The 26,699-nt window shown below is 42.0% G+C and overlaps 1 protein-coding gene across 6 annotated transcripts in view; it reads right to left on the bottom strand.

Annotated features, from left to right (window-relative positions):
- MTUS2 (microtubule associated scaffold protein 2) overlaps positions 1-26,699 on the bottom strand; it is a 797,713-nt gene that overhangs the window by 56,219 nt on the left and 714,795 nt on the right. For 5 of the 6 annotated variants that reach the window (XM_064361726.1, XM_064361722.1, XM_064361724.1 and 2 more), the window contains one exon: positions 11,458-11,524. In XM_064361726.1, coding sequence (XP_064217796.1) covers positions 11,458-11,524 — 67 coding nt within the window. Of the gene's footprint in view, positions 1-11,457; positions 11,525-22,555; positions 22,820-26,699 lie in introns of those variants that run through there. The other variant, XM_012474136.3, reaches the window with a different exon arrangement.

The raw sequence follows: 26,699 nt of genomic DNA, 5'->3' as shown, positions 1-26,699 counted from the left end.
GGGCAAATTGAGTCAGAAGTTCCAACTCTGCTAATCAGAGAGAATTTTGCATTTCACAGATTTCAATATGTTGTGTTTTTATTTAATTCAACATATTTTCCTAATTTACCTGCGGTTTCCTCTTTGACCTATGTGTTACTTGGATGTTGTTTAATTTCCGAATGTTTGGAGGGTTTTTTTCAGATATTTTTGTGTTACTGATTTATGGTCTATATTATAGTCCAAAATATTTTGTATACTTTCAATTCTTTTATATTTGTTAAAGTTTGTTTTATGGCTCAGAATATGGTTTGTGTTGCCAAATGTTTTGTATACATTTGAAAAAGATGTGTATTCTGTTGCTGTTGGACAGAGTATTCTAGGATGTCAGTAAGGTCAAGTTGGTAGATGGTTTTGTTCAGGTCTTATACAGCTGACTGAGTTTCTGCCTGCTTGTTCTACTGTTACTCAGAGGGGATTGCTGGAGTCGCCATCCATAATTGTAGATTTGTCTATTTCTTCTTTCAGTTCTGTCAATTTTTGCTTCATGAGTTTTGAAGCTCTATTTTTCACCACATAGATATCTGGTATTGCTATGTCTTTTTGGTAAATCAACCTCTTTTTCATTAGGTAATGACCATCTTCATTCCTAGCAATATTCCTGTGTCTGAAGTCTACTTTGTGTGATATGAATAAAGACACTCCAATTTTCCTTTGATTGATGTTAGCGTATATATATATATATATATATTTTAATCTTTTCTCTTTTAACTTATTTATGTCTTTATATTTGAAGTGGGTTTCTTTTAGGTAGCACGTAGCTGAGTCTTGCTTTTCTTTTTTTATCTAATCTGACAAACTCGTCTTTTAGTTGGTGTGCTTAGAACAGATATTTTTATTAATCAGGAAACATACATTCTTTTTGTAATCCCAAGGCTGGTTATTTTTTCTGCTGGTTTCTTGGTTTCTTAATTTTGACTCAGCTTCTTTAAAGCTGAAAGAGAGAGAAAACAGCAGAATCTAATCTGAAATTTAAGGGAATTATATACTGAGCACCCACTATTCTTCCAAACACTCTGCTAGATACTTTGCTCTCACCTACCTCATATGATAGGACTATTATCTCCATCTAACCGTTGAGGCAATTGAGGACCTATGACATAGGCTGCTAGTCACATTCTCCACTTCTTCCATAGTAATAAAATAATATCTGGGCAAGGTTGCCAAGAGGAAGAAAAGCACATTTCCCCAGCTCCACTGTGGCTACATTTGCCTTGTGACTTAGTTCTGGCCAATGAGATGTATAGTCAAGTGCAGTTCCTGGATACTTCCCCCCAGAGAGAGCAGACCCACTTTCTCTGCTTCTTTGTTTATTCCTTCTTCCAGCCTGCCACCTGGAATATAGATGTGATGACTATCACACCAACTGTCACACTGAACCATGACCGGGGGGGGCATCATGGTCCTCCTCCTTGGGGTCATAGGACAGTGGCTGTAAGGAGCCTGGGTCCCCAGGGACAGGGAAGCAGAACCACAGCTGCTTCTCAGTGCTCACCTTCTGACTCTCATGTAAGAGAGAAACGAACAGCTGCCTTGATTAACCTATAATTGTTTTGGGATTTTGCTATTCATGCCTGAACCCAATCCTAATGGATATAGTCTAGGACCAATTAAATCACACTGTGTTATAATCCATGTTTGGGAAGATTTATACTAGCATCTATCCTGGTTTTGTGTGAAAGTCATATGAAGTTAGGGGTGACAACTATTTTATTTTGTTTATCTTATTTTTTAATTTACCAAATTAAAAACTGGGATAAAAAAACCACTTGGTGGTCAGGGTGGGAATGCTGTGGTGAACTTAGATATTATATGTGGGAAGAATTTAAGACTTTTCTCCCACACCAGCTGTATGCTGTTAGGAAATCACTTACTCTTTCTGACCCTCAGTTTTCTTATCTATACAATGAGGATACCAATACCTACTTTACTGTTTGAATAAATAAAACATATCACATGGAAGAGCTTGGAGGTACTAAGCACTGTGTAACTATAAGGGATTATAATCATTAAGACCAGAAGATAATTTTTTTGGTTAACCGTGAATGGTGAATCATCTCACAAATACCTTCCACTGTATGTTTGTGTATGTGTGGGTTGCTAGTTATAAATGAAAACATTGAAAAATGCATGCTAGTCAATAACTTAAGAACATAACAATTCAGTGCTCACTGCCACAAACTTAGATTCCTACCTTACCTTTATATCAAGTTCTCAGCATTCTTTCCTATATCTTTATTTTACATTATAGAAAACATGCAGGTATTGTTCTGCTATATTTCAATAAACTGACCTTAATCAAAACATGGAATTAACTATTTGGATTTCTGTACAATACCTGTGAAACTCTGCTAGAAATAGAGTGCTTTAGGCCAGGCGCGGTGGCTCACACCTGCAATCCCAGCACTTTGGGAGGTTGAGGCAGGTAGATCACTTAAGGTCAGGAGATTGAGACCAGCCTGGCAAACATGGCAAAACTCTGTCTCTACTAAAAATACAAAAACTAGCCAGGTGTGGTGGCTCACACCTGTAATCCTAGCTACTATGGAGCCTGAGGTAGGAGAATGGCTTGAACCCAGGAGGCAGAGGTTGCAGTGAACCGAGATTGCGTCACTGCACTCCAGCTTGGGCAACAGAGCGAGACTCCATCTCAAAAAAAAAAAAAAAAAAGAAAAGAAAAGAAAAGAAAAGAAGTGCTTTATTACATACAGCATTTTGTTTTTCAACTATAATTCATTTTTAGTATTTTTAAAGTGTTTGGTAAAGATAAAAAAGCAATGTCCATCTTAAATCTGAAGCAAGCAGGAAGATGAAAACCTGTGGCCTGGCTTGGGAGGGGGAACTGAGAACAGAGGCTGTCACAAGCTCAGGAGGGCACAGAGGCTCTGTAAGGGGCACAGGAGCAGGAGGCAGCTTTTTCCAGCAGTACCGGGACTGGGGGCAGCTGCAGGTGAATGGGGCAATATCTAGGCAAGGTCACCAAGGGGAAGAAAAGCACATTTCTCCATCTCCACTGTGGTTAGATTTGCCTTGTGACTTAGTTCTGGCCAATGAAGCCAGTAGCTGGGGTGATTGAGAAATTCAAAGTTAAAAGCCAATTCCACACCACATTCAGATAGTCACAGCTTTGAGCAGCCCCAGGAAAGAGCATGACGGGAGGTTTGCTGGGGAGGCAGCACTGGTCCATGTACATTTCAACAGGCCTTCCGGTCTGGCTGGTGGAGCAGCAGGGTCAGCGAGGGCTGCCAGCCAGAAGGCTCCATTGTATCGCCACTGCACTGCATGTTTTCTGTCTGGTGGAGTTTGTCTAATTCACAGTGATTTTTAAGACTCAGGTTTTCTAATAAGGCAGTTACAATATGACTGTGATGTCATTTTCTCTCTCAGCTTGGTGAGGGAGAGAACCTTAAACATCCACCTGATGGCAGTAAACAAAATTTAAGGCATTCGGTCTTGAAAGGAGATGATCCTTTCTGGGGAAGAGCCTCTTATAAACCAATTTCAATGCTTAGAAATATATCAGTGCCCTTCAATGATTCAATATTTGACTCTGGAATTCAGAATGTGGTGTTCCATCAGAAAAATCAAGGGTCATATTTTATTTTCTGGAAAATTTTAAAATGTGATGAAAAATCAAATATTAAATCTATTTCTAGCATCTTTGTTTCTCCTCCCTGGGTGTGGTGCTGGATTTTGGTTTCCTGGGGATCCAAAATGCCCTTTCATCCCCACAACCACCACCACCTGAGGAAGCCTTTTCCAAGGACATACCCAATTCCCGACAACCCCACAGACAAGAGCCATCACCCATGGAGGGTGAGTTGAGGATGAGATCCTTTATGATCAGCATTTAAAAAAAATAAAAATGGAGGCCGCAGTTTAGATACCCCAAGACAAACCACCTAGAGCCAGATAACCGGAACTTAAGTCACCCTCATTTCCCCAAACAGGTAATTATCCTAACCCTAAACAAAACACACAGGAAAGCTTTTGTTCTTTATAAGCATGATTCAATGAAATCAAACCAATCAGCTACAGATGAATCAGCTCACACAGCTCTATTTGCCTTAAAAAAGAATATATGACAGCCAATCATGAAAACAGTCAAAATACTTCCCCTTAATGCTCTAGAAACGGTGCTACAACTGCTGTAAAATTGAGGCTTAGTGCCATTTTTTGGTTTCAGGTCTCCCAGTTCATGATGTATTCTTTTGTATGCATCATATACTCTTAAAATTCTAATTTGATCTGATTTCATTTTTGACACCAGAGTGCCCTGTCTCCAAGGAAACACACGTTGAGCAGCCTTATCTGAAATTCTTGGTAGCAAAAGCATTTCACATTTCTGATTTTTTTAAATTTTGGAATATTTGCATTATACTTACTAGTTGAGCACCCCTAATCAAAACATCTGAAATCCAAAAGGACCCAATCAGCATTTCTTCTGAGCATCAGGTCACTGCTCAAAAACTTTTGAATTTTGGAGCATTTCAGATTTTGGATTTTTGCACTGTGAATAATCAACCTGTACAATGTAACACAAATATGAGCAAATTCAGTACTCCACAGGGACTCTGCTCTTGAACCATGAAAGGCTCTATCCTAAACTACACCTTGATACATTCTTGGATGTTATGTGTCTCTTCTCGTGTGTGTGTGTGTGTGTGTGTGTGTATGTGTGTGTCTGTCTGTATGAGAAGGAGAGAGAAAAGATTTAATTTCCTCTTTATAAGGCAACCCTGGCAACACTAAGATGAAATCCACCATAATCTTTTATCTTGATTTACAGGATAAATATCCAACCCATTTTGCATTACAGATACATTTGGAACAAATGTAAAATCCTCCCGAAATTATCAGTCTGTGCTTTTCAGAATATATTCCCAAGAAAACAAAAGAGGTAAAGAGTAATCTGCAAACACTATACTTGTTGCATAACAGCAAAAAATGATAAAAATTCAAATGTTCAAACAAAAGGAGCTTATTGTAATTTATCAGCATGACAGAACATTTTATGGTTATGAAATGACAAGTATGAAGACTCTAATACATAGAAAAAGAAAGAGGGAAACACTTTTCCTGTTGTTAGGTGTGCAGAATGGGCAGTGCCTGGAAGTGCTCATGGCAACCACTGGTCCAGGGCAGATTTGCTGGGGGCAGCAGGTGTTAGTAGGTGCTCAATGATTGTGCTCTCCTCCCCTGCCCATAGGCATCTATCTATACCTTAGCATATGAGGTCCACAGCAGATAGCACTTCCTACACAGAGCCTTTGACTGTAAACTCTTTAAGAAGATGAGCTGAGTCTTATGTACCACAGAATCTTCAGTACTAAGCATCGGGTCAATCTAGCCCACACAGAGCCTTTGTGCAATTTAGGGAAAAAGCGTCCCTTCTTCTGAGTGGCAGCAGCCTCATGCCAGGGCACAGGGCTTGGTGGTAGCTGTAATATGGATGCATTTCAGCCCTGACCCAGAGGGGTGCCCCTTTAAAGGGCATAACCTACTTCACCACCCATGGTGACCAGCCTGTGCCTGCCAAAAACAGGTGCTCAAGAAATAGCTGTTGGATGCATGAAGGGCCTGAGATGAAAGAGAACGAAGCTTTTCCTTTGGTGCTTTTTGCACATGTCCCAGCTTTAGCCAAGATCTTTGAAACACGTCTGTAGACTGATCTCTAAAACACAATGGATAGGCCACTGTCACTCTGGTCTGGACCAGCCCTAAAATCCTATGACTTCCCTGCCTGCTCCACACAAGGTGCTCAGAACCTCGATAAATGAATCATTCTCCATGACTGTAGGACCTGGTCTAGGTGTGGTAGAAAATATATTCCGTCTTTCTCCCCAGTTTCTGGCACAAGCCTCTAAAATGCTTAGAGTTTTTCGAGTGGTTGGTTTACCTTTTGTGACTCAAAATGAGCCCCTTTCAATCACACCTGAGTTTATGCTAATGGTGACTTAGGGTAGGGTCCCTATTTGACTTTAGGATGGGGCTGGTCACCAGAAGAAACAAGTCATTAGAGGATTGGAACTTTCAGTCTCACCCACCAACTTCCAGGGAGAGGAAGGGAGGCTGGGGATAGAATTATATAAACTTTTCCAGCCCTGTTTCCCAGGCTGGAGTGCAGTGGCACAATCTCGGCTCACTGCAACCTCTGCCTCCCAGGTTCAAGCAATTTTCCTGCGTCAGCCTCCCAAATAGCCGGGATTAAAGGATGTGCCACCATGCCTGGCTATTTTTTTTTTTTTTTTTTTTTTTAGTAGAGATGGCGTTTCGCCATGGCCAGGCTGGTCTCGAACTTCCGACCTCAAGTGATTTACCTGCCTCGGCCTTCCAAAGTGCTGGGACTATAGGTGTGAGCCACCGTGCCATGCCAGAATTATATAAACTCCTGAACATGATTCAGAGGGCTTCAGGTTTGGTGAATATACCAAGGTGCAGGGAAGATGGTGCACCCAGAGGGCATGGACACTCCCCTCTTCACCCCCCACCGCACCCCCGGCCATATAGCTTGCTCTATGCATCATTCTAGTGAATTATCAAACCTGAGAAGGGAGTTGTGGGAACCGCCGAGTTTACAGCAGATTGGACAAAACCTTGGGTGGCTGCTGAGACTTAGGACTGGTTTCTGAGGTGGAGGAGGCAGCCTTATGGGACTGAACCCTCAACCTGTGGGTCTATACTAACCCTAGGCTCTTAGTGTCAGAACTGAATGGAATCACTGGACAACCCGCTGTTGAGGAAAAATTGGCCATCAGTATGGAGAAACCCTTCAGACCGCTGGCATCAGAAAACAGCACTCACTAGGGCATGTTCTCAAGGTTTACTTGTAAATCAATTGCCAGGAAATTCTTACTGAAAACCTATTGGAGATTCTCTTCCAGTGTGTGAGGACACAGGTCAAGTCTCTGGTAGAGGGCACTGTTCAAACTACAGACCTAGAAGATTCAGGCATGATACCACCAGCGATGTCACAAACGGGAAGGTATCAATGGGCAGTGTCTGCAGATGCACCAGGGATTACTTTCCATGCTTAGCTCCCCAAAGCCCATCTAACCAGGAGGGTGGCTGACTTGAGAAGACGGAATCCCCCAGGCAGACAGGCAAAGGTGAAGGAAGGAGACAGGAGTGAAGAAGAGGATATCCTCTGCCATTTCTCAGGAGCCAGACCAGCTTCTGTGTAATTTCCAAACAAGTGCGATTTGTCTTTCGCATTTTCCTTTTCTGCACCTCTCCCCACCCACCTATGCTGCTCTCCCTTGGCCGTGACTTGCTGCCCAGGGCCTATCCCAAATGATGTACTCCCTGCCTCAACCTTGTCCCTGGCCCAAATCAAACTCCTTGTTCCTCCGGTGTAGTTCACTGAATCTCCAGCTTCACTGTTCTTAATAAAGGGGCTTTAAAACAAAATGGCCTAGGCCTCACTGGCATATATTTTCATTGTGTTGCCTAGGGCAGCACTGCAGGTGATTCTAATATGCATCATGCCTGCAAACACAGACAAAGCTGACTCTGACCAGATGCTAAAGCTTTTTTTTTTTTTTGAGATGGAGTTTTACTCTTGTCGCCCAGGTTGGAGTGCAATGGCACAACCTCAGCTCACTGCCACCTCTGCCTTCCGGGTTCAAGTGAGTCTCCTGCCTCAGCCTCCTCAGTAGCTGGGATTACAGGCACCCACTACCACACCAGACTAATTTTTTGTATTCTTTTAGTAGAGACGGAGTTTCACCATGTTTGCCAGGCTGGTCTTGAACTCCTGACCTCAGGTGATGCACCCACTTCGACCTCCCAAAGTGCTGGGATTATAGGCATGAGCCAATGCACCCAGCCCAGATACCAAAGCTTTTGATTGCATTTATTGACCTCAAAAGTTTGGACAATAGATGGGTACTTATTAATAGATATTGGTGGAATTTAGGGCAGCAATTTAATGGGTATGAAATAGTTTAAGCAGCAATTTTTAGATCTGGGAGACAGGAAAGCCCTGTTCTGGAATCTGCAATAAATACACCTAACTATTCTGACTTTAATCTTCCCTTCCTCCTTGTCTGAATTTAGAGTTCTTATGAATTCCATCTCTCCGACGTCCCACCACATCCCTCCACCTCCAGCTCCCATTAGACTCAGCTGACACGAGCCTTAACTTAGGACAGGGCTGGTGCTAAGGGGAAGGGAATGGCCACACCTCTCTCTGGGTCACCTGTAAGCCAGGTGTGCATGCTCAACGCTCTTCTCCCGGCAAGGAAGAGAAGACAGTGCATGTCAAGATGCCAGAGCTAATGCGCTTTACAGTTGACTGTTGATCCCCCCATTCCCCTTGGTCTTTCTTTTTCACCAAGGCAATCTCTGCTGTGGATTGGGTGCTTGCCACTGAACTGTCTGCAGGGATAAGAGCTGGGCTGAAGGGACCAGGCAGTGCTTCTGCCAAGGCCTTCCACCCTCCCTCCGGATGCTTTTTCATCTGGCAGATAATTCTGGTTCTATTCTTAGCCCTTATGCAGAAATCAAATAAGACTTAAACCCAAAACCCAATGTAATCCTTGGGTAGTGCCTGCTGCATTTAGAAGCTTCGGGAAAGCACAGAGAGAAGCAGCCTCATACTTGGCACACCCAGCACCCAACACAACTGCATCAGGGGGTACAGGGCCCCCAGAGCCAGAGCTTGCCCATGGGGAGTGCACATGTCTCTCTGGGGAGAAATTCACCCTGGAGTAGAAATTTCCATCTTTTACCTTTGGGTTCAAGGTGCTACACACTGGATAGTTATGAGAGTCACCTTTATGGAATGCTTCATCAGCATTATCTTCTTTAATTGACTTTCTGTTTTATGAGGGGGAACTTGAGGGACAGAGAGGTCTACCAGCTCGCCCCTCCTGAACCTAAAGCCCATGCTCAGAACTGCCAAGCCTTGGAAACCCCTAGAAACTCATCTGTTTCACAGAAAAGCATACTCGGGGATTGGCTTACAGCATTTCAGGGCTACAGACTTGATAGCTCTCACATAATTCAATGCTTTTCTATCACTCCCTTAACTAAGACCAACATAACTTGCTAAAAGAGGTGGAAAGTTGGCAGGAGCTAGAAATTACAGGGGGTAACACTGCACACTTTTTTAGCTGAACCATAACTCATAAGCATCTTTTAGTTCCTGAGTCTCTTAAGACCCAACCTTCCTCACACTCAAGTCTCCTGGCCACTGAGGGCAGGGAAGTGTCCCTAAGCCTGTGGTTCACAAACTGTGTGCTGAGGCATCCTGGGCCACTGCAGCAAACTCACAGGGCACTGCAGGGTTCCTTCTATTAATACTTCCAGGGGAAACACACCAGTGCTGTCTCCCTGCTGGACACCATGCGAACTGCTGGGTTGGGGGGTTCAGAGTTTTGACGTTAGCGTAACATTAGCTCACACTTCATTCCCTCTGATGATATCATGTCTTTGCGAAGCTGAGGTTTTGGCTGCTGCTGTGATAAAAAGTATGCCGTGAAAATCAGTGTGAAACAAGACACGAGGATGGCCTCATCCAATCAGATGCCAAGGTTCGAGAAGCTGTGTGGCACCCAATCACAAGCAAGCCATTGTGGTTCCTTAAGAATGAAACAAAAATATATTTTTTTCTTTCAATGTATGTTCAGTTTTTCAAATGGCCACCAAGTTGTTAGGACATACACACTTGTGGCTTAGACCTACCTCCTTAATAAGTAGAGCTATGAGGTATTTATTTGGCCTTGAGACTGTGAAAAAAAATTACTGAGACATTGTGATCACTGTGAGTTGAGGATTTTGGAACCTCTAGCCTAGGCCTCTGAGCTGCCCCAACAGTGCCATCTCAAAGGGTCTCTACCTCTACAAGGTGGCGGGGTGGATTCCAGAAGGGGGCGAGGCAAGGTCTCCCAGCTGTCTCCACCTCCACATCCCCTGGGAACTGACCTGAAGGTCAGCAGAGGTGAAACCTGTTCTTTGGCAGCTTTGCTGAGGAGAAGAGGCCTCAGAGTCACCTCCAACTGAGAGCAGGCCCTAAAGCAGATGAGTGGAGAGGGTGAGTCTTTGCAGTTCATCAGATGAGGAAGGAGGAACTCCTTTTTGATATGGTGGTTTCCATCAGTGGGGAAGGAGGAGGAAGGACCTTTTAAAGAGACCATAGGAGTCACTAAGAAGGATAGCCCTCAGTGTGCGTGTGTGTGTGTGTGTGTGTGTGTGCTCGCGCGCGCGCATGCACCTGTGCATGCACGAGAGGGCAGCCAATCACATGGGACCTGTGACTCCATAGGTGAAGGGTGATGAGTCTTTCCTTAGAAAAGAATCGAAACAGTCCCGGGTCTGCTGCTCCAGATCACACACAAGCAAGGCTGGGAAGGGGCCTGTTATTTGCTGCTTTCCCACAAGCACCTGCTGTCCTTAGAGAGGAGAAGAGACCATTGCGGTCCTGATTTAACTTCAAAGAAGTCACATAACTTACAGAGAAGAAAAAAAGTACATTTTTAAAAAGGGAGAGAGGAATAAAAAAGGACTGGAGAAAGCTAAGCTTGGATCTCACTATTCTGTCAACTGCACACCTGAGGGCCTGCGGTCCATGGGGAAGTCCAGCCTTCTGCATATCTGCATGGCTGCCAAGGACACCTGGGATTGCTCCCATCCCTTCACTCATGGAGGAAGCCACACCCTGCACACGGTGGGCTGCTCCCAGGACCACACTAGGTGAAGGAGGAGAAGTGCTCACTGGTAAGGAGAGGAATAGCGGGCAATGGGAACAGGTCATGTGTATTTCAGCTTTGATGACTGATTCCTGGGGAAAGAGAATAACAGATGGTCAAGAGGGAAAATGGGATCAAGCAATGAGAACATGGCAAATACCTGGTCCTGTCCTTGACCTACAGTGAAAGCCACATCCCCAGTGTTTGGGGATCATTTTATTTGTAAGGTCTCTGTGGTTCAGACTGAACCAAACCATCTCATCAGTCAAAGATTAGAAATTTCAGCGTGAACTCTCATATTTTTAATCCAACCAGATTTGTGTTTTTGACCTTGTTCTAGATCACGGAGTATTTCGCAACAGGGTAGACAGTGGCAGGAAGCCATGGAACATCTGCACCTTGCAGACAGCACCTCATTTTTATCAGAGGGGACCCAGATGGATCAATGCAGACTGATGTATGTGCTGCTGTCTGCAAATAGCAGAGTCAAGGACTGATGAGTTCCACTGTGAACTGTTAGGAAGCTGTCTTTATAACAACAGAGACGTGAAAATTATGGTTCCCCGCTAAGGCTACAGCAGCCCACCACTGTGCTGGGTGAAATACTTCATTCATCTAGGCAGGTCTGCACTGGCTTATTACAGGAGGCATAACTGCTTTTGTTACACATTCACAGGAATCAGGAAAAGACATTCTTTATGCTCCTCATTTTCAATGCCCTACTTACCAACTTCATCCCTGATGTTCGCAAGTTCGATTGACAGCTCTTTTTCTTTCACAAGGGCACTTTCATTCTGAAAAAACAAAACGGATACTGGGAGTCCCCTAGTTTTATGCTAGATAAGCACTTTCACATGTTTAATTAATGAATCATATTAAGCCATTATACACAAGTCCAGTCCTTAAGGAGATAATTTTCATGTTACATAAGCATATAAAAACTTACAAAGTCAAGTCTGACTCATTCATTTATATCCCATTCAAATGACAAAGCTTGCATCATAATATTAATAATACCCGTGGTTGTGCTTTCATCTAGATTACAATCTTGTATATCATCCTGCAATAATTTTTTGCATATTTATGTCACATGCGTTAATCTACTGCCATATATTATTATATAATGTTTATTATTATCATTACAATGAGATTTTTGACCATTAAAAAAGTCTGTCCCATATTTCCCTGAGGGCCAAATGCTTGTTTTACCAACTGTTTTTTAAGCTTACCCTTTTGTCCATACATGATTAGTTACCTAATCAATAATACAGATCAGGGCAGAAGGCTTAGCATGAAACCTTTCTCTTTGTAATGTGACCAATAACAATATTTAAGGTTTCCAAGTTTTTTGTTCCACTGTCAGCATCAATAGATGAAAAAGAGAAAATCTCACACTTGAAATACCATTTAGTGCAAAAAATGCCACATATAACTAAATGACTGCTAAGCTGTTTTAAATCAAATACATTCTCTGACATAAAGTAGGGAAGTAGTGCAAGATATGCTGAATTTGTAATCTGCGTTACTGAGTCACTATAAACAGTGTATTATGATTTTATTACTAATAATAACCAGAAAAGATGTGCTACATATATTCTCTTCAAGTTAGAGAAACCAAAAATACAGGCCTTCAAAGAAAGTCTGCAATTCTGCAGAATGAACTCTCAAAGCAAACTGATTTCCAGAGAGCGAATTTTGACTAAAATGTGGACCAAATACCTAGCATGAATATCATCGGGGCCTTGAGAATGTTCTTTCTCCCTTAACCACTGTTGCCTTTGGTTTCAGCACCTCTGAAGGACGTGTGCTGAATGTGACCAGACCGTTCTTAGAATATTGTTTCTGGTGTGCTGTTTTTAGACGCGGGTAACAAGTGTGCTGCTTTGGGTTGGTGGGAGGGTCTCGGGTTATCCAAAGGGCATTTGCTAAGCCGTGTCATAATATTCATCATGCCAAAAATAAAACTCTGTTTTCATAATATGCTGAGAGCTATTTTCATCACGGGAGTAAAAAATTATGAGCTAATGGTTTCCTTAAGAAAATGTACCACTAGATCTGTCCTCTGAGGGGGACAATGGACCATGCTATAGTCTGAAGGTACGTATCCCCCTATGTCCCCCTAAAATTCATATGTTGAAATCTTCACCTCCAAGCCGATGATATTAGAAGGTGGAGCTTCTGGGAAGTGATCAGGTCTTGAGGGTGGAGCCCTTATGAATAAAATTAGAGGGATCCTTGCCCCTTCCTCCATGTGAGGATACAGCCAGAAGGCACTGTTTACAGGAAAGTGTCCCACGCCAGACATTGAATCTGCTGGAGCCTAGATGTTAGGCTTCCCAGCCTCCAGAATTGTGAGAAATAAATTTCTGTTGTTTATAAACCACCCAGTTTATATTTTGTTACTGCATCCCAAAGAGACTAAGACTGTCAAGAATAAAATGGACACCTCCCATCTCATTAATGAAGTTTTCTCCTTCCATCCCAGCCCATAGCAAATTTCAAAGCTAGCAATTACACCTGAGAGCATGTATTTTCTTGCATAATCCTACTCTATCTCAATAATCCTACTCTAATGCCACACCCACTGTGCGGGGCTGTCATGAGGATTAAATAATGTATGTGATGTAGTTAGTTTCCAGCACTTAGCAAGCTCATACAAGAGTCAGTTGTGATTATATTTCTGTTGTTTCCTTTTATTTCATTTGCAACCATCTAAATGGTGCTTTTCCATATTAATTATCTAAATACATTTAGCATTTGCATATCAGTCTCATGCTCTGTTTTTGTCTATGTTTTTGTTGTTTTTGAGACAAGATCTCACTCTTGTCACCTAGGCTGGAATGCAGTGGCCTGATCATGGCTCACGGCGACCTCCACCTCCCAGGCTCAAGGTATCCTCACACCTCAGCCTCCCAAGTAGCCACCATGCTTGGCTAATTTTTTTTATTTTCAGTAGAGACAAGGTTTTACCATGTTGCTCAGGCTGGTCTAAAACTCCTGGGCTTAAGCAATCTGCCCAATCTGTGGCTGCCATGGTACTGTGATTACAGGTGTGAGCCACGGTGCCTCGCCTATGCTCTGTTTCTCTAAGCACCTTCCTGGTCTGCCCTGATTTTGCTTAATTTTTGATGTGGTTCAGAGATTGGAGAAGCCAGAACAGGGAACATGTTCTAATTAGACAGTTTGCAGGGATTATATGCTCGTTCTAACAGCAGCATAATATGGCCAGATGACAATCGTGTTCCTGTAGGTTAAGCAAATTTGGTATTTTGGAGAGTGCTAATTTCAGTATTGACCCTGAAATAATCTTAACCTAGTGGAAAAACTAACTTGCTTTCACTGTCAAGAATAATTTTGAATACTCATATTCTCTAATTCCTAAATACATCCAGAGAATTGAAATACTATGCTTATCAGTACAGAAATAGTATTATACAGCGTTCATTCTCAGAGCAATAAGAGTTGCAAAGACTTAGACTGGGCCAGGCAGTGAGCAATCAGAACATAACAAAAACAACAAATGAATTCTAATTTCTAACTCAGAGCCAACGTTTCCCTCGCCTCCCTGTCACGGCCCCTGCTGCATGTTAACAGAGTCATGCCCTAAGGATCTCCCACATCACAACAAATCAGTCCACACTCCTAGTCACAGAAGAATCAGGCATGTGGGGAAGGAGTGGCCAGAAGGCCCTATGAGAGGGACAGGCCTCTGCGGAATGGTGCTGACTATGAGGGAGATTGCTGATGAAGATCTTCAGACTTGAATCACTTTTGTGAAAAGCTAATGCTGATGCTCTGGGGCCAGGCCTTCCCCATCCATCTGTTGCTTTAGGAGAAACACAAATAAGATTGATGGAAACCAAGTGAGAACCAAACCAAACCAAACAAAACAAACAAACAAAAAAAAAGCAAGAAAAGAAAGGAAGGGAATGGGAAGAGAGAGAGAAAGATAGGCAAGGCAGTGGAAAGGAAATAGAAGTGAGATTAGAGACCTTGTACCATTTCCCTTTGGGGAAGCAGAGGCTATTAAAACAGATCACGAAGACCCAATGAAAATGATCCCATCCACCCTCATCCCCATCCTTTTGCAAGTTCAGTCTCTAAAGCAGCCAGTTCCAAACTATAGTCATCACATGGCTTACCAAGGAAGGGTTGGTAAGGTTTGCTGCTGCCAAAGATAAGTAACAAACCTGATGACGAAAGTGTCAAGGAAAAGAACAGAACTCTGGCAAGTCCTGGCTAAGTATTATTTATCAATTACTACAGGTGATTCAAGCTGTCCAGCATCAAACACTCTCTGTAGTCCAGGCAGAATACGAGGTAAGCCCTTTATGTCATTTACTCCTCCAGACACTGTCCAGAGGATCCTGGGTCTTATTTCCCTTTATGGAGGAGAAAATTGGGGCTCTATGGTGAAGTGGCTGTCCTCTGCTCAACCCACCAGGAAATGGCAAAGGTAGGACTTTCTACACATTGTCCACACTCTTCATCAAACACAAGCACATCAATATTTCCCCTCCTAGTCATGCTTAGACAGATGCAACAACAAGATCCAAATTGCACTGAGCCTCAGCTTGGATCTGAGCACTTATTACCAAGAAGCCTTTCATGTCTGACTGGGAGAGAGGCAGGGTCCACTCCTGACTACTCTGTCCAATGAAACAACACCCTGGCTGCATTCACAGCCCACTCCACAGCCTGAACTGCCTGTCTTTGTCCTGGGTGTTGACTCGTGAGTTGCACGTTAGCCTGTTTCCAGTGTCTGGACCTATTTCAGTATAGCCTACTTGGGCTATAGCTTCTGAGAGAGTAGCTGTTTAGTTTTCCCCACCAGCCTCTAGAATGATGCTGTCTGATGACCTCTGAATATGTTCCTGCTGAAGATGCTGGCACAGCTCAGCTCTGGCTCGCTAAGGCCAGCCTGTGCAGTCTGGCGACAGCCCTTCTTCCGCAAGTGCTTGTTTTTGAAATGATAGCAACTCTTCTAATTTATGAATTCTCTGCATCAAGTAAGTTACTTTTTGCTTCCTGCAAGCCAAACCAGAATGATGTAGTGCTGCCCTGCAATGAAATGAGTCAATAGCTATGACTGCAGGAACAATGTTCCTTAGGCAAGAGTGAACTTAAGGGAATCTTCCATTCACTGCTCCTTGCCTCAAAAGTTATTCCTCCAACTTTCATGATTCAACAGAATCCAGTGTGGTCTTGCAAGGCCCTTAGGTTCTGTTGAACACCCAGGACTCCCTTGGAAAGGCTCTCAAGTCACTATTCCCCTCCGTTCTCCAAACTATGCCTGGTCTGGGTGATGACACCGTGGGTTGACTGAAATATGAGCAAGGCCTCCTCCGAGGGCCCAGGGTTAGATCAGTGCCTCTCTAAATGGGAGATGAGTGGAAAATTCCCAGCGGGTGCCAAGTACATGAGCTCCTATTTGCACTCAAGAGGGCTAAAAATAGAACTCTGTGTTAACCATCCAAACTATCCTGGTGATATACTCCAGAAATTGCAAAGCCTAACAAGGCCATTCCTCTAAAATTTCTGTTTATTCTATGACAGGCTTAACTGGAAACTGACACTTTGAGAACATTTATCTAAGCCCCAAACCAGCAGCTGTGTCTTCTTAGCCACCTCTTTTATTTGGTCATGCACTGCTCTCCTTTGCACGCCAAGTTCTCCATTCATTCTGGCATGGTATATCTCTTATTCACAGATGGAATGCAAGACAAGCTACTCCCATGAAACATCCAACTCACCCTCTGTGCCTCTCACCCTAAACATACCCCTGCAAGTCTGCTACAGTGAAGCCTCTGCTTCCTTTTAGACATGGCTCCAATCTAAGACTTTTCACATACTCGCAGGGGATGCTACCTTCACCTTTCCTTGCTAGAGCAGCCTGGCAAGGCGGACAACCCACTAATCACGCCATTAACCTCAAGCAATGTGGCCAACGCTCAGGCAAGCCTGCCATACTCTGTTATTTTAACATGTGTGGTCACTGGGCGTTATCTCTTCAGATGGTGGATGGTACCCTGTGAACCTGATGGTAATGGGAAGTGAAAACGCCTGTCCCTGTTAGCATCATCCATGTGATTCTATGCTTGGGCACCAGCCACCTGTGCCACTCCTCAAATTAGAAACCAATAGAACAGCTATTTACTACTAAAACTGAAGTCTGGGTAAGTCTGAGGTGCTTTCACCCCAACTCATCCAGAAATAGGAAATGTATGCCAAATAACACATACTCACTGGGTGCCTATTATGTGCCTGGAAGACATTTCTGCTCTCAAGGAGCCTGACATCCAGAGAGTCAGTAAATTGATGAACAATTACAGAACAATGTGCTCTAACTCAACAGGGCAAAGCTATCTTAGAGATTTAAACTGAGAGCAGCAGGATATGGAGAGAGCATCCCAGGCAAAACAGCACCTGGGGCCTTTTGGCAACCTCTGTCAGCCCATCAGATGGGCCCCTTTTCCCACCAACTTTCTGCCTCTGGTCTATGAAACTCCCTGCAGGAATTCTTAGTTGGCTATAGGGGTACTGAGGACAATTTCAGAAAATTCACTGCAGATTTGAGCATGTTTCATCAGCTCCTTGTTGTCCACCTGATTTTTTTTTAAAAAGAAAATACATATATATGTAAATTTAAATATATATATATGTAAGGCCAAAGACTCCCAACTAATCTTTCCTATATTTTTAGCCTGCTCTGAAATCCATGCAGATCCGGAAAATTCAACCCTGTGAGCTGGGCCATTTTTTCCCAAGCTAAATAATCGAACCACAACAGGAAATTAAATAAGAGATCTATAGAATTCTGGTATTTGAGGAAACGTCCAGATCTTTTAAAATTGTGAATTTAAGAAATTCAAACGTGACGTACATGCACACTAAATTGCAAAAAGGTTAAAGGTGTTTTTGCTCCTCTCAGAAACATTATTGCTTTTCACCTGGAGCTCCATGAGCTTACATTAGGGTTTAAAATCAACATGGTAGAACTTCATCTTCATAAGAAAACATTCTCTTTTGTATTTCAAAATGAACCAGCTGCAAAGTCACAGCAACAAAATACAAGTATCTGAGTTGTTTTCATGCCACTTTTTGTGGGTATCGCACTCATTTTCAATATTAATGTTATGAAGATTGGCTAGAGTCATAACCTATAATAGCTCTGTGGAAAAATCCCATGGGAGGTGGGCTGACCTTTTGTTTTTCATTTCAGTTATTATAGCTTTAAGGAAGCACTGATACTATGCCTTGAGTTAATCAATAAGTATCATTTCTTTCACATATAATTAACACTAGGGCCTCTTCTTTTTTGTATAATGATCTGCTTTTCTGCCGTGAAATGAAACTTCATATAGGCTTCTCGGAAACAAAATATCCTTCTTATTTAAGACTCTTCAATACATTTCAGTATCTACTTGTATGAAAAATGAGCAAAGTCATACCATGTATTAGAGGAAATCAAAATTACTGTAAATGGATAATTTCAGCCTTTGCCTTTGTGCAGGTGGGGAAGAGTCACTGGGTAAAAACACATCCAGCTTGCCCAAGAGGCTGTAGTTAATAAGGGAATATCACACCATACCTGGATTACTAATGAACAATGGGAAAGGACAGAGATTAATGGAGCCAAGAAGAAGAAATGCTGATCCAAAGAAGTAACGCTGGGAAATTCACGATCTCAGAGTAAGTGCAGGAGAAAGGAGAATTAGCCAGTTCCCTGCGTTTTAATCCATTTGTGTATCACTTAAGAAGCTTCTTGACCTTTCTGGATTCTAAGAAGTTTCTTGACCTTTCTGGATTCTGTCTTCTCTAATAACCCTCCCAAATTTACTACTGTCAGAGCACCTACGCATGCCTGGGAGGAACAGTGAGGTGCCTCTCCTAACTCCCACCCGGCCAATAATTTAGAGACCAGGTAAATAAGACTAGCCTCTGAGATTAGAATCAACATACAAAAGGCTAGGGTAGAGATATACAAATTAACCCCTAAAGGGACAGGACAGCACCTAAACCAGCAAGTCTTGCTGTTGGTCTGAATGTATAACGCGGTGTGAAGGATAACAAGTCCATTACAAGGGGCGATGGACAGTGAAGGGAGCTTAGAAAAGGCAGTCACCAGGGCCAGGAACGTTTTAGGTGAGCAGAGATATGGGAGATGAACCCCAGTAAGCTCTGAGGCCACTGGGTTCTTAAAGAACAACTCACTGGCTCAGATTCCATTAGCATCAAGGCTTCTTATGAGGTAGACTTTTGACTCTCAAAAGAAATAACATATTTATCAGGCTTGTTATCGTTTGCTTGTCAGTTATATTTTACATGGTTAAAAGGAAGCTGATATACCAGGTTATACATATAGTTTATTCCTCTTAATAACTCAAGAATTCCAAGAACTATCAGCTCAGGAAGGTTAAGGATAAGGAGTTTCTGTGCAGAGCTCCTGGCTTCATCTTGGACCACGTTGAGTCCATAGGTGAATGGACCCTTTGGGATCCAGCTGGGTCAAAGCATTCCTTTCAAATACCTGTAGACAAGTCTTTCTGCTCCAAAGCCCAAGATAGATCCCTACTTTTTATTTAGCTCAAGTTTAAAAACCTGGGTCCTTGGCCAGGCATGGTGGCTCACACCTATTATCCCAACATTTTGGGTGGTTTGAGACAAGTCTGGGGAATATAGTGAGACCCCAGCTCTCCCAAAAAAAAAAAAAAAAAAAAAAAAAAAATAGCTGAGCATGGTGGTGTATGCCTGTGGTCCCAGCTACTTGGAAAGCTGAGGTGGGAAGATTGAGTCTGGGAGTTGAAGTTTGTAGTAAGCCATGAGCACACCACTGCACTCCAGACTGGTGACAGAGGAAGACCCTGTCTCAAACAATACAAAGCAAAAAACAAAGCAGCCAACAAAAAACCTGGGTCTGGCTTTCAGACTGGAAATTTCCCCATAGTCCCTATGCACCATATCGCCCACTGTGTTTACCATGAGATTGTCCCTCTCATATTTCATAAAATGAGGCTAACAGACCTTTCCTCACATGCTCCTTGCTTGGAATTACATTTCTTCTCTTTAGTTTAATAAAATTCCACCCCATTCTTCAAAGTGTACTTCATGTTCCACTTTTTCCAGGAAACCTTGCCTATGGTTCTAGCCTGACTTCTCCGTTCACTAAATTCCAGAAACAGGTATGGTCAGTACCACATAACTTTCACTCAATTATACTCCAGTCTTGTGCTAATGTTTAATTGTTCTGTGTGTGCTATGGTTGCCTACCCACTTGTAAGTTCTCTGGAAAAAAATGGAAGTACAACCAAACCAGTTATTGGCAAACTACATAAGGGCCAGCCATGCCTTTTAATAATTATTTGATGGTCTCAATAGTAACTAGGCACAGAGTAAACCAATAATAAATATTGCCAATGGATAGGTCTTTATAAGTTGGAAATACATAAGCACAAACAGTTTTTAAACAATTTGTTCATTAAACAATTTTTTTTATTATATACTCTAGGCAAGATTCTAGTCTTCCCTAATAAATTAATGCTAAAGAAGCATCCTCATATGCAGAGTTTTTGTCGCTCAATATTCATAGTTTTTAGTCGGATCTCTGAAACTGATTACTTTAAAAGCATCTTTAATTGTCCCACCATGTTTTTCAGAACATCTTTAGCTGCACTATGATCAAATTGTTAGATTGTTTTGATTTCTCAAAATGAAGTTTGCTGTTTTGATCTATATGAAGTTCTGAGGAAATGTTTATTTTTTTTAAGGTTTATTAAACTAGGTTAAGGTAATCAGAAACAATGCTATCAACAATTTTACCAGGCCTCTTTTAAACTGCATATCAGCATCTTTGGGGTTATTAGAGCTGATTAACAGACTGAAGAACTTCGTGGTGGGATTTGGGAGTACTGATTTCTAGAGTCTGAAGTTGGAATGGAATCCTGTTATGCTCCTAGTATAGAATACCTTGCCCAATAGGTAACTATCAATGAAATAAATGATTTTGGCATACTGCCTGTGAAGTTATTCTGCAAAGTAGGCAACTACATAAAATAATGTGTTTTTTAATTAAAAAAGAAAAGTCCTCAATTCATTAAAAGAGCACCTATGAAAATACATGTATAAAACTTCAAATGGGAATACTATTTTGAAATATAGCAAAGAAAAGTCAAGAAATGTAGATGTGAACATAATGAAAAAGCTGACAAAAGCAGTGTAAGTTTTAAAGTTTTCATCAGTAAAGAATAATTTGTATTGAACTAGAAGTCAAAGATAAAACACTGGAAAGTTACTTAAACATCAACTGCTAAAGAGATGAAATAATATTGAATTATCTTCCAAAATCTCTGAATTCAAGAATGACACAGGGATAATCATTTTCAAGAACTTGGTTTAAAACAAAATAGGGAAACAGATTCCCTTTAAAACATATTTTCTCAAACCAAAAGGCCTCCATATTACAGCCTCTATTTCTAAAACTTTTGTATTAGGGTTTAGAAATATGAAATTTATAATACTGTTTTACATGTAGCAAATCTTTCCCTTCTATTATAACTATTGTTGTAAGGCTTCAATACTGTTCTCTGACCACTTCTCAAAAGGCTTAATCACTTCAATGTTAGATGTGCAATTGAGTGCAAATGCTTTATATTTCATTTTGTTCAAAGCACATAAATGTGTATATAAATATTTTAGTTCATACTCATGGTAGCAAAAGCCAAATCCACTGAAGTGGTTATTTCTATTGAAGCGAAACTAGTAAGTGGCTTTTAAGGTACAGGTTAATTTTCCTAGGTGGTATGTAACCCTACTTTAGGTCAAAGTTCATAAGCAGAACTGGTAACTAAGATGTTCCCAAGTGACTGCTTTTTGATGAGCTTGTATATTAAGCCACATATTTTCCTTCTCCTGGTCACATACTACATACCTCAAGCTATCTAGATAGCTGATGCCCACATGGGTAGAAAGAAGGGAATTTCAACCCCTTGTGAAATCTCATTTCATGCATCTTGGAGAAATCCAAATATGCATGACAATCAAATGTCTTACAGAGACAAGAGTTCTTGTAAACAGATTTCTAGTAATGAAATTAAAGGCATATCTGAATCCCTCTGCTAGCTCACAAGAGCAGGCAAATGTTAAAAGCAAAGAAAAGCTTTGTGTTGGAATTGCTATATAATTCTCACGCATACTCTATTTTAAATTCCCTGGCTGTGAATTTTTCTTCCAGTGAAGACTTGAACACACCCTCAGACTCTCTCTGGCTTTTTAAGTTTTCACCTCTATGTTTATTCATCTCTCTAAGATGCAAAGAAGTACAGAGAGAACAACTATACCGTGTGCTTTCTTCTCCCATGTGAAGAATATAAATTACAAGGATGAGTGCTGCTTTGAAAAAAGAGTGGTAAACTTTCAAAGTTAGCACTTGGCGAAGAAAAACATGCCTAACTAATCTAAAATCCCCACTGGAACGTCTTAAGTTTCACAGGTACATTAAAATGCATTAAGAATATTCTAAAGATCTCTTGGCAGTTTTGATTTCAAGATGTTGGAGCAGAATCCTACTATTTGAGGAAAATGCAACAGTTACATTTGAGACTGCAGGAATACAGAATTATGTAAGGCACTGCAGAGTATGTGAGACCAAATGTTTCTGTGAACACCAGTCACAATTCAGCACATTGGAACAAGTAAAGGGAGCCTCCTGTTCACCAACAAAGCGCACACGCATGCTAGGGGGACAGGCACAGAGGTGGCTGGCTCACGGCTTTCTCTCTGCCCTTGCAAAGGAGGAGGGGGAAGAAGAGAGAGGGAAGGCAAAGTACCGTCTTGTCCAGGCACTGAAGGCAGTTATAAGGCTTGCAGCAGCAATGGCCCATCCCGGCAGGCTGGCTGGCAAGGGGACCTCCTTCATTCAACGTGTCAGCGGGCAACTCCTAAGCCGAGGTACTGGCACACACGAAAGGGGCGCGCCGCTGGGAGCTGTCACAACTTCCATGTGGTCGACTCGGCTACCTTATTTCTCCTAAACTTCAGGAATCCAGGAAGCAGAGGAATGAGAGGACTAGGGGAGCAGGGCAGCAGCGATCGGATCTTGCTGCTGCGGGAGGGAGGGCGGGCGGGAGCGACGAAGGGAGGGGACGGGCGGGAGGGAGGGTCACTTTGCCACTGGAATCCTTGGAGTGAGGCAAATCAATAGTCGCATAACAACAGAGCATTTGCCAATGCTGGCTCCTTAAGAGGACAGCCAGCCTGCTCTCTGCCTCTGCCGCGTGCGCGGCCGCTCCCAGCCCTCCCCTTGCGGGGATGCGCCTCCGCACAGCGCAGACACGCCTGGAGCGGATGCAGGAAACACAAAAGGCGAGCCTGGGCTTCGGGGCACTGCCTGGGGACGCCCGAAAGGGCTGCCAGGGCTTGGCTCTGCTGCAATCCTAGCTCCTATTTTTCTGGGAAGTAAAAATATTTATAAACGTGATTGTATATGGCTTCTTCTCCCACGAAACTCTTCTCAGAATATTTGTTGCTAATGGGAACCACCAATTGCTCATTTTCTAATTTGCATGCCATGAACAATTTTTTTTGCCTTATTTGATGAAATCTTCATATTTAAAATATCACTGTGAAATTGCTTGCCTAGGCCGACATACACACACCACTCAATTGGCTTGAGTAATTAAAATTGGGGTTTGGGCAGGTGTTTCTCCTAGGCAAATTGGCATAAAAGACTTTAAAAGACTTGCTCTTTCTAGTTTTTCACACAGTTAAAAATCAGAAAGGGAAAGAATCAGGGAGCAAAAGTTTGTTTTTGTTTTCTCAAAAAAGACTTGGTATTTACAAATATATTTATGTAATCCTGCAAGTAAAAGAAGCAAATATTTACACGATGGATTGCATATGCCCTGATACCTCAGAGGAGAAATCCTGAAATTTCTCATGTTTATAAATATACAATTATATTTTTGCCCACTACATTGCCTAAGGCTGTAAACAGACAATAGTTGTTAAAACTAGATGATTTTACTAACTTAACAGATTTCCCAAGCAGATTTTAATTAAGTACTATAGGCTTGGAGAAAGGAAGGTATTTAGTGATCAAATAGGAACAGACTGGAATGTTTGCCTTAAACTTGAAGGAATAAACTGAAGCCTTTCTTTAAAGCTAACAGGTAAATTAGTATAATCCTTCAGGAAGCCGATTTGGCTGTACCTGTCAAAATATTAAATGTACGCACACCTTGACCCAACATTTCCACATCTATGCTATAATAATACTCACATAAATAGACAAGTGGGTATGCATAAGGGTCTTCAATTCGGTATCGTTGGTAACAGCACAAAAATGGGGAATAGTTTAGATTTTCAATGCCTTTCTATTATATGGAAAGATAATACATTGTTGACTGAGAAAGTAAACTTTTATATATAAAAAAAACAAAGCAAACATACACATTTGCATATGTTTGAAGTAAAGCTTTGGAAAGATACACACATTCTTGTAACCTCAGCGGACCCTTGAGGAATGGAAAACAGGAGGGCATGAATTTCCACTTTCTACCCTCTCATGAGCATATTTTATTTTTACTGTTTTAAAACAAAGTGTGTCAGGGAAAAGGCAGGGACCCCCATCTGGACTCTGTGATGTTGTGAGGTCTAGAGCTGCCTCTCGCTCACTCAGGCTAATGCTCCTTGGCAGTGAGCTTGGGCAGACCTCTCAGAGGGAGAGAAGCTTGAGTTCAAACCTGGGCTGAAAGCTGTTCCTAGGGCTTTGAAATCTGTGATAAAAACTTTATGTTGCAAAATGTGGTGGTTTAGTATAGCCCCCAACGCTCACAGCAGCATTATTCGCATTAGCCAAAAGATGGAAGCAACCAGAATGTCCACCAACAGATGAATGGATAAACCAAATGTGGTGTGTGCATGCAGTGGAAGATTAGCCTTAAAAAGGAAGGAAATGCTGACAGGTGCTACAACATGGATGAAACTTGAGGATATCATGTTAAGTGAAATAAGCCAGTCACAAAAGGACAAATAGTGTATGATTCCACTTATATGAAGTACCTAGAGTGGCCAACAGAAAGTGGAATGGTGGTTGCCAGGGGCTGGGGGCAGGGAGAGGTAGGGAATTGTTCAATGAATACAGAATTTTCATTTTAGAAGATGAAGAGTTCTGGAGACAACGCAAATATACAGACTGTCCCCCACTTATGATGGTTCCATTTATGACTTTTACACTTTACAATGGTGACACATTCAGAATACTCCTCGGTTTACAATGGGGCTATAGCAGAATAAATCCCTCATAAATTGAAAATACCATTCAGTTGAAAGTGCATTTTCATAACCCTGTTGTAAGTTGAGGATCATCTGTACTTAATACTAAACTGTACACTCAAAAATAGTTAAGAAGGGGAATTTTTTGTTATATGTTATCACAGTTTTTCTAAAAGAGAAGTGGTAACTTGCATCTACCTGGAGGCAAACAGCTCCTGAGCTGCAGGTATGGACTGAATCAAGACAGAGCAAAGCCCTATTACGGACGGAGCCAGGCAGGGTGGGAAGGCCCGCAAAGTGAAGCTCCCTCCGTTGATTTAAAAAATGCTTTCTTCCAGCGCAGTTATCTTCCTGCAGATAGTTCCCCTTAGGAAACAGTTTTTTTTTCTAAATTAGGGTTTAGAGTGCACCATACTAGAAAATTGCTTCTTATTCTTAGGAGATGTATGAGAGGCCTTGCTGACCAGTTGCTCATAGGAGGTAAGTGTGAGGCTGGAGGAGCTGCACAAAAAGAGGCGATTTTCAGCTTCTCTTCTGGGGCACAGAAGGCACTGAAGGGCACGGCACTTCCGTAGTGCAGTCCTTCCTGCACTGTTGAAATCGCACATGTACTATGATCGCAGTGCACACGACCCAGATTTTGAGAAATGTGTTTGTGTTCCAGAATTGGGCCTTGTTTGTTTCCTCTACATGCTGTGAAAATTACAAACATACTGAAAAATACAGATAAGTATCAAAGGTCTTCATATTCCTGTTTCCAGGTTCAACAGTCATCAAGGTGTTGGCACATTTGTTTCATCTTTCCTTTTTTACTTTTATTTTTTGACTTTTTCTTCACATACCCCTCACCCCAATTCAGCAATGACCAAGACTGTTACCTTATTTTCATCTGTCCCTTGTCTTTCTTTTTTAAAGTATTTTTTCCTTTTCTTTCTTTTTTGTTGTTGTTGAGACGAAGTTGCACTCTGTCACCCAGGCTGGAGTGTAGTGCTGCCATCTCAGCTCAATGCAAACTCCGCCTCTTAGGTTCACGTGATTCTCCTGTCTCAGCCTCCTGAGTAACTGGGATTACAGGAGCTCACCACCACACCCCGCTAATTTTTATATTTTTAGTAGAGATAGGGGTTCACCATGTTGGCCAGGCTGGTCTCGAACTCCTGACCTCAAGTAAACTGCCCACCTTGGCCTCCCCAAGTGCTGGGATTACAGGTATGAGCCACCACACCTGGTCTGTTAAAGTATTTCTATGTTAAAGTATTTCTAAGCAAAGCCCTATATACTTTAGTATGCATTGCTAAAAATTATGAACATTTTCTTACATAACCACACTGCCATTAAAACAATAAAACTGACAATTATTCCTTGGTATCCAATACCTAGCTCATAAAAAAAATTTGGCTGGTTTCTAAAAAAAAAAGCTTTTTTTCTGGTTTCTTTGTTTGAATCGGGACCCAAACGAGGCCCACATATTACATCAGGTTTTCAGTTTCTCGGGTCTTCTAGGAACGGCAATCCCCACCCCTCCTCTCCTTTCACTGCCATACCATTGACTTGTTCAGAAACTGGGTCAGCCACCCTGTAGAATGTCCTACATGCTGGATTTGCCTCTTTGTTTCTTTGTAATGTCACTTCACCTGTCCCTGCATCCCTTTAAGTGAAATTTAGCTCTCAAATCTGGGTTAGATTCAAGCTGAATTT

Source organism: Aotus nancymaae, unplaced genomic scaffold (assembly GCF_030222135.1).
Source record: "Aotus nancymaae isolate 86718 unplaced genomic scaffold, 86718_ANA_hifiasm-v0.15.2.pri h1tg000043l, whole genome shotgun sequence".
Taxonomy (NCBI): domain Eukaryota; kingdom Metazoa; phylum Chordata; class Mammalia; order Primates; family Aotidae; genus Aotus; species Aotus nancymaae.
The sequence above is the reverse complement of the archived record's forward strand: the minus strand, read 5'-3'. Positions and strand labels throughout refer to the sequence as shown.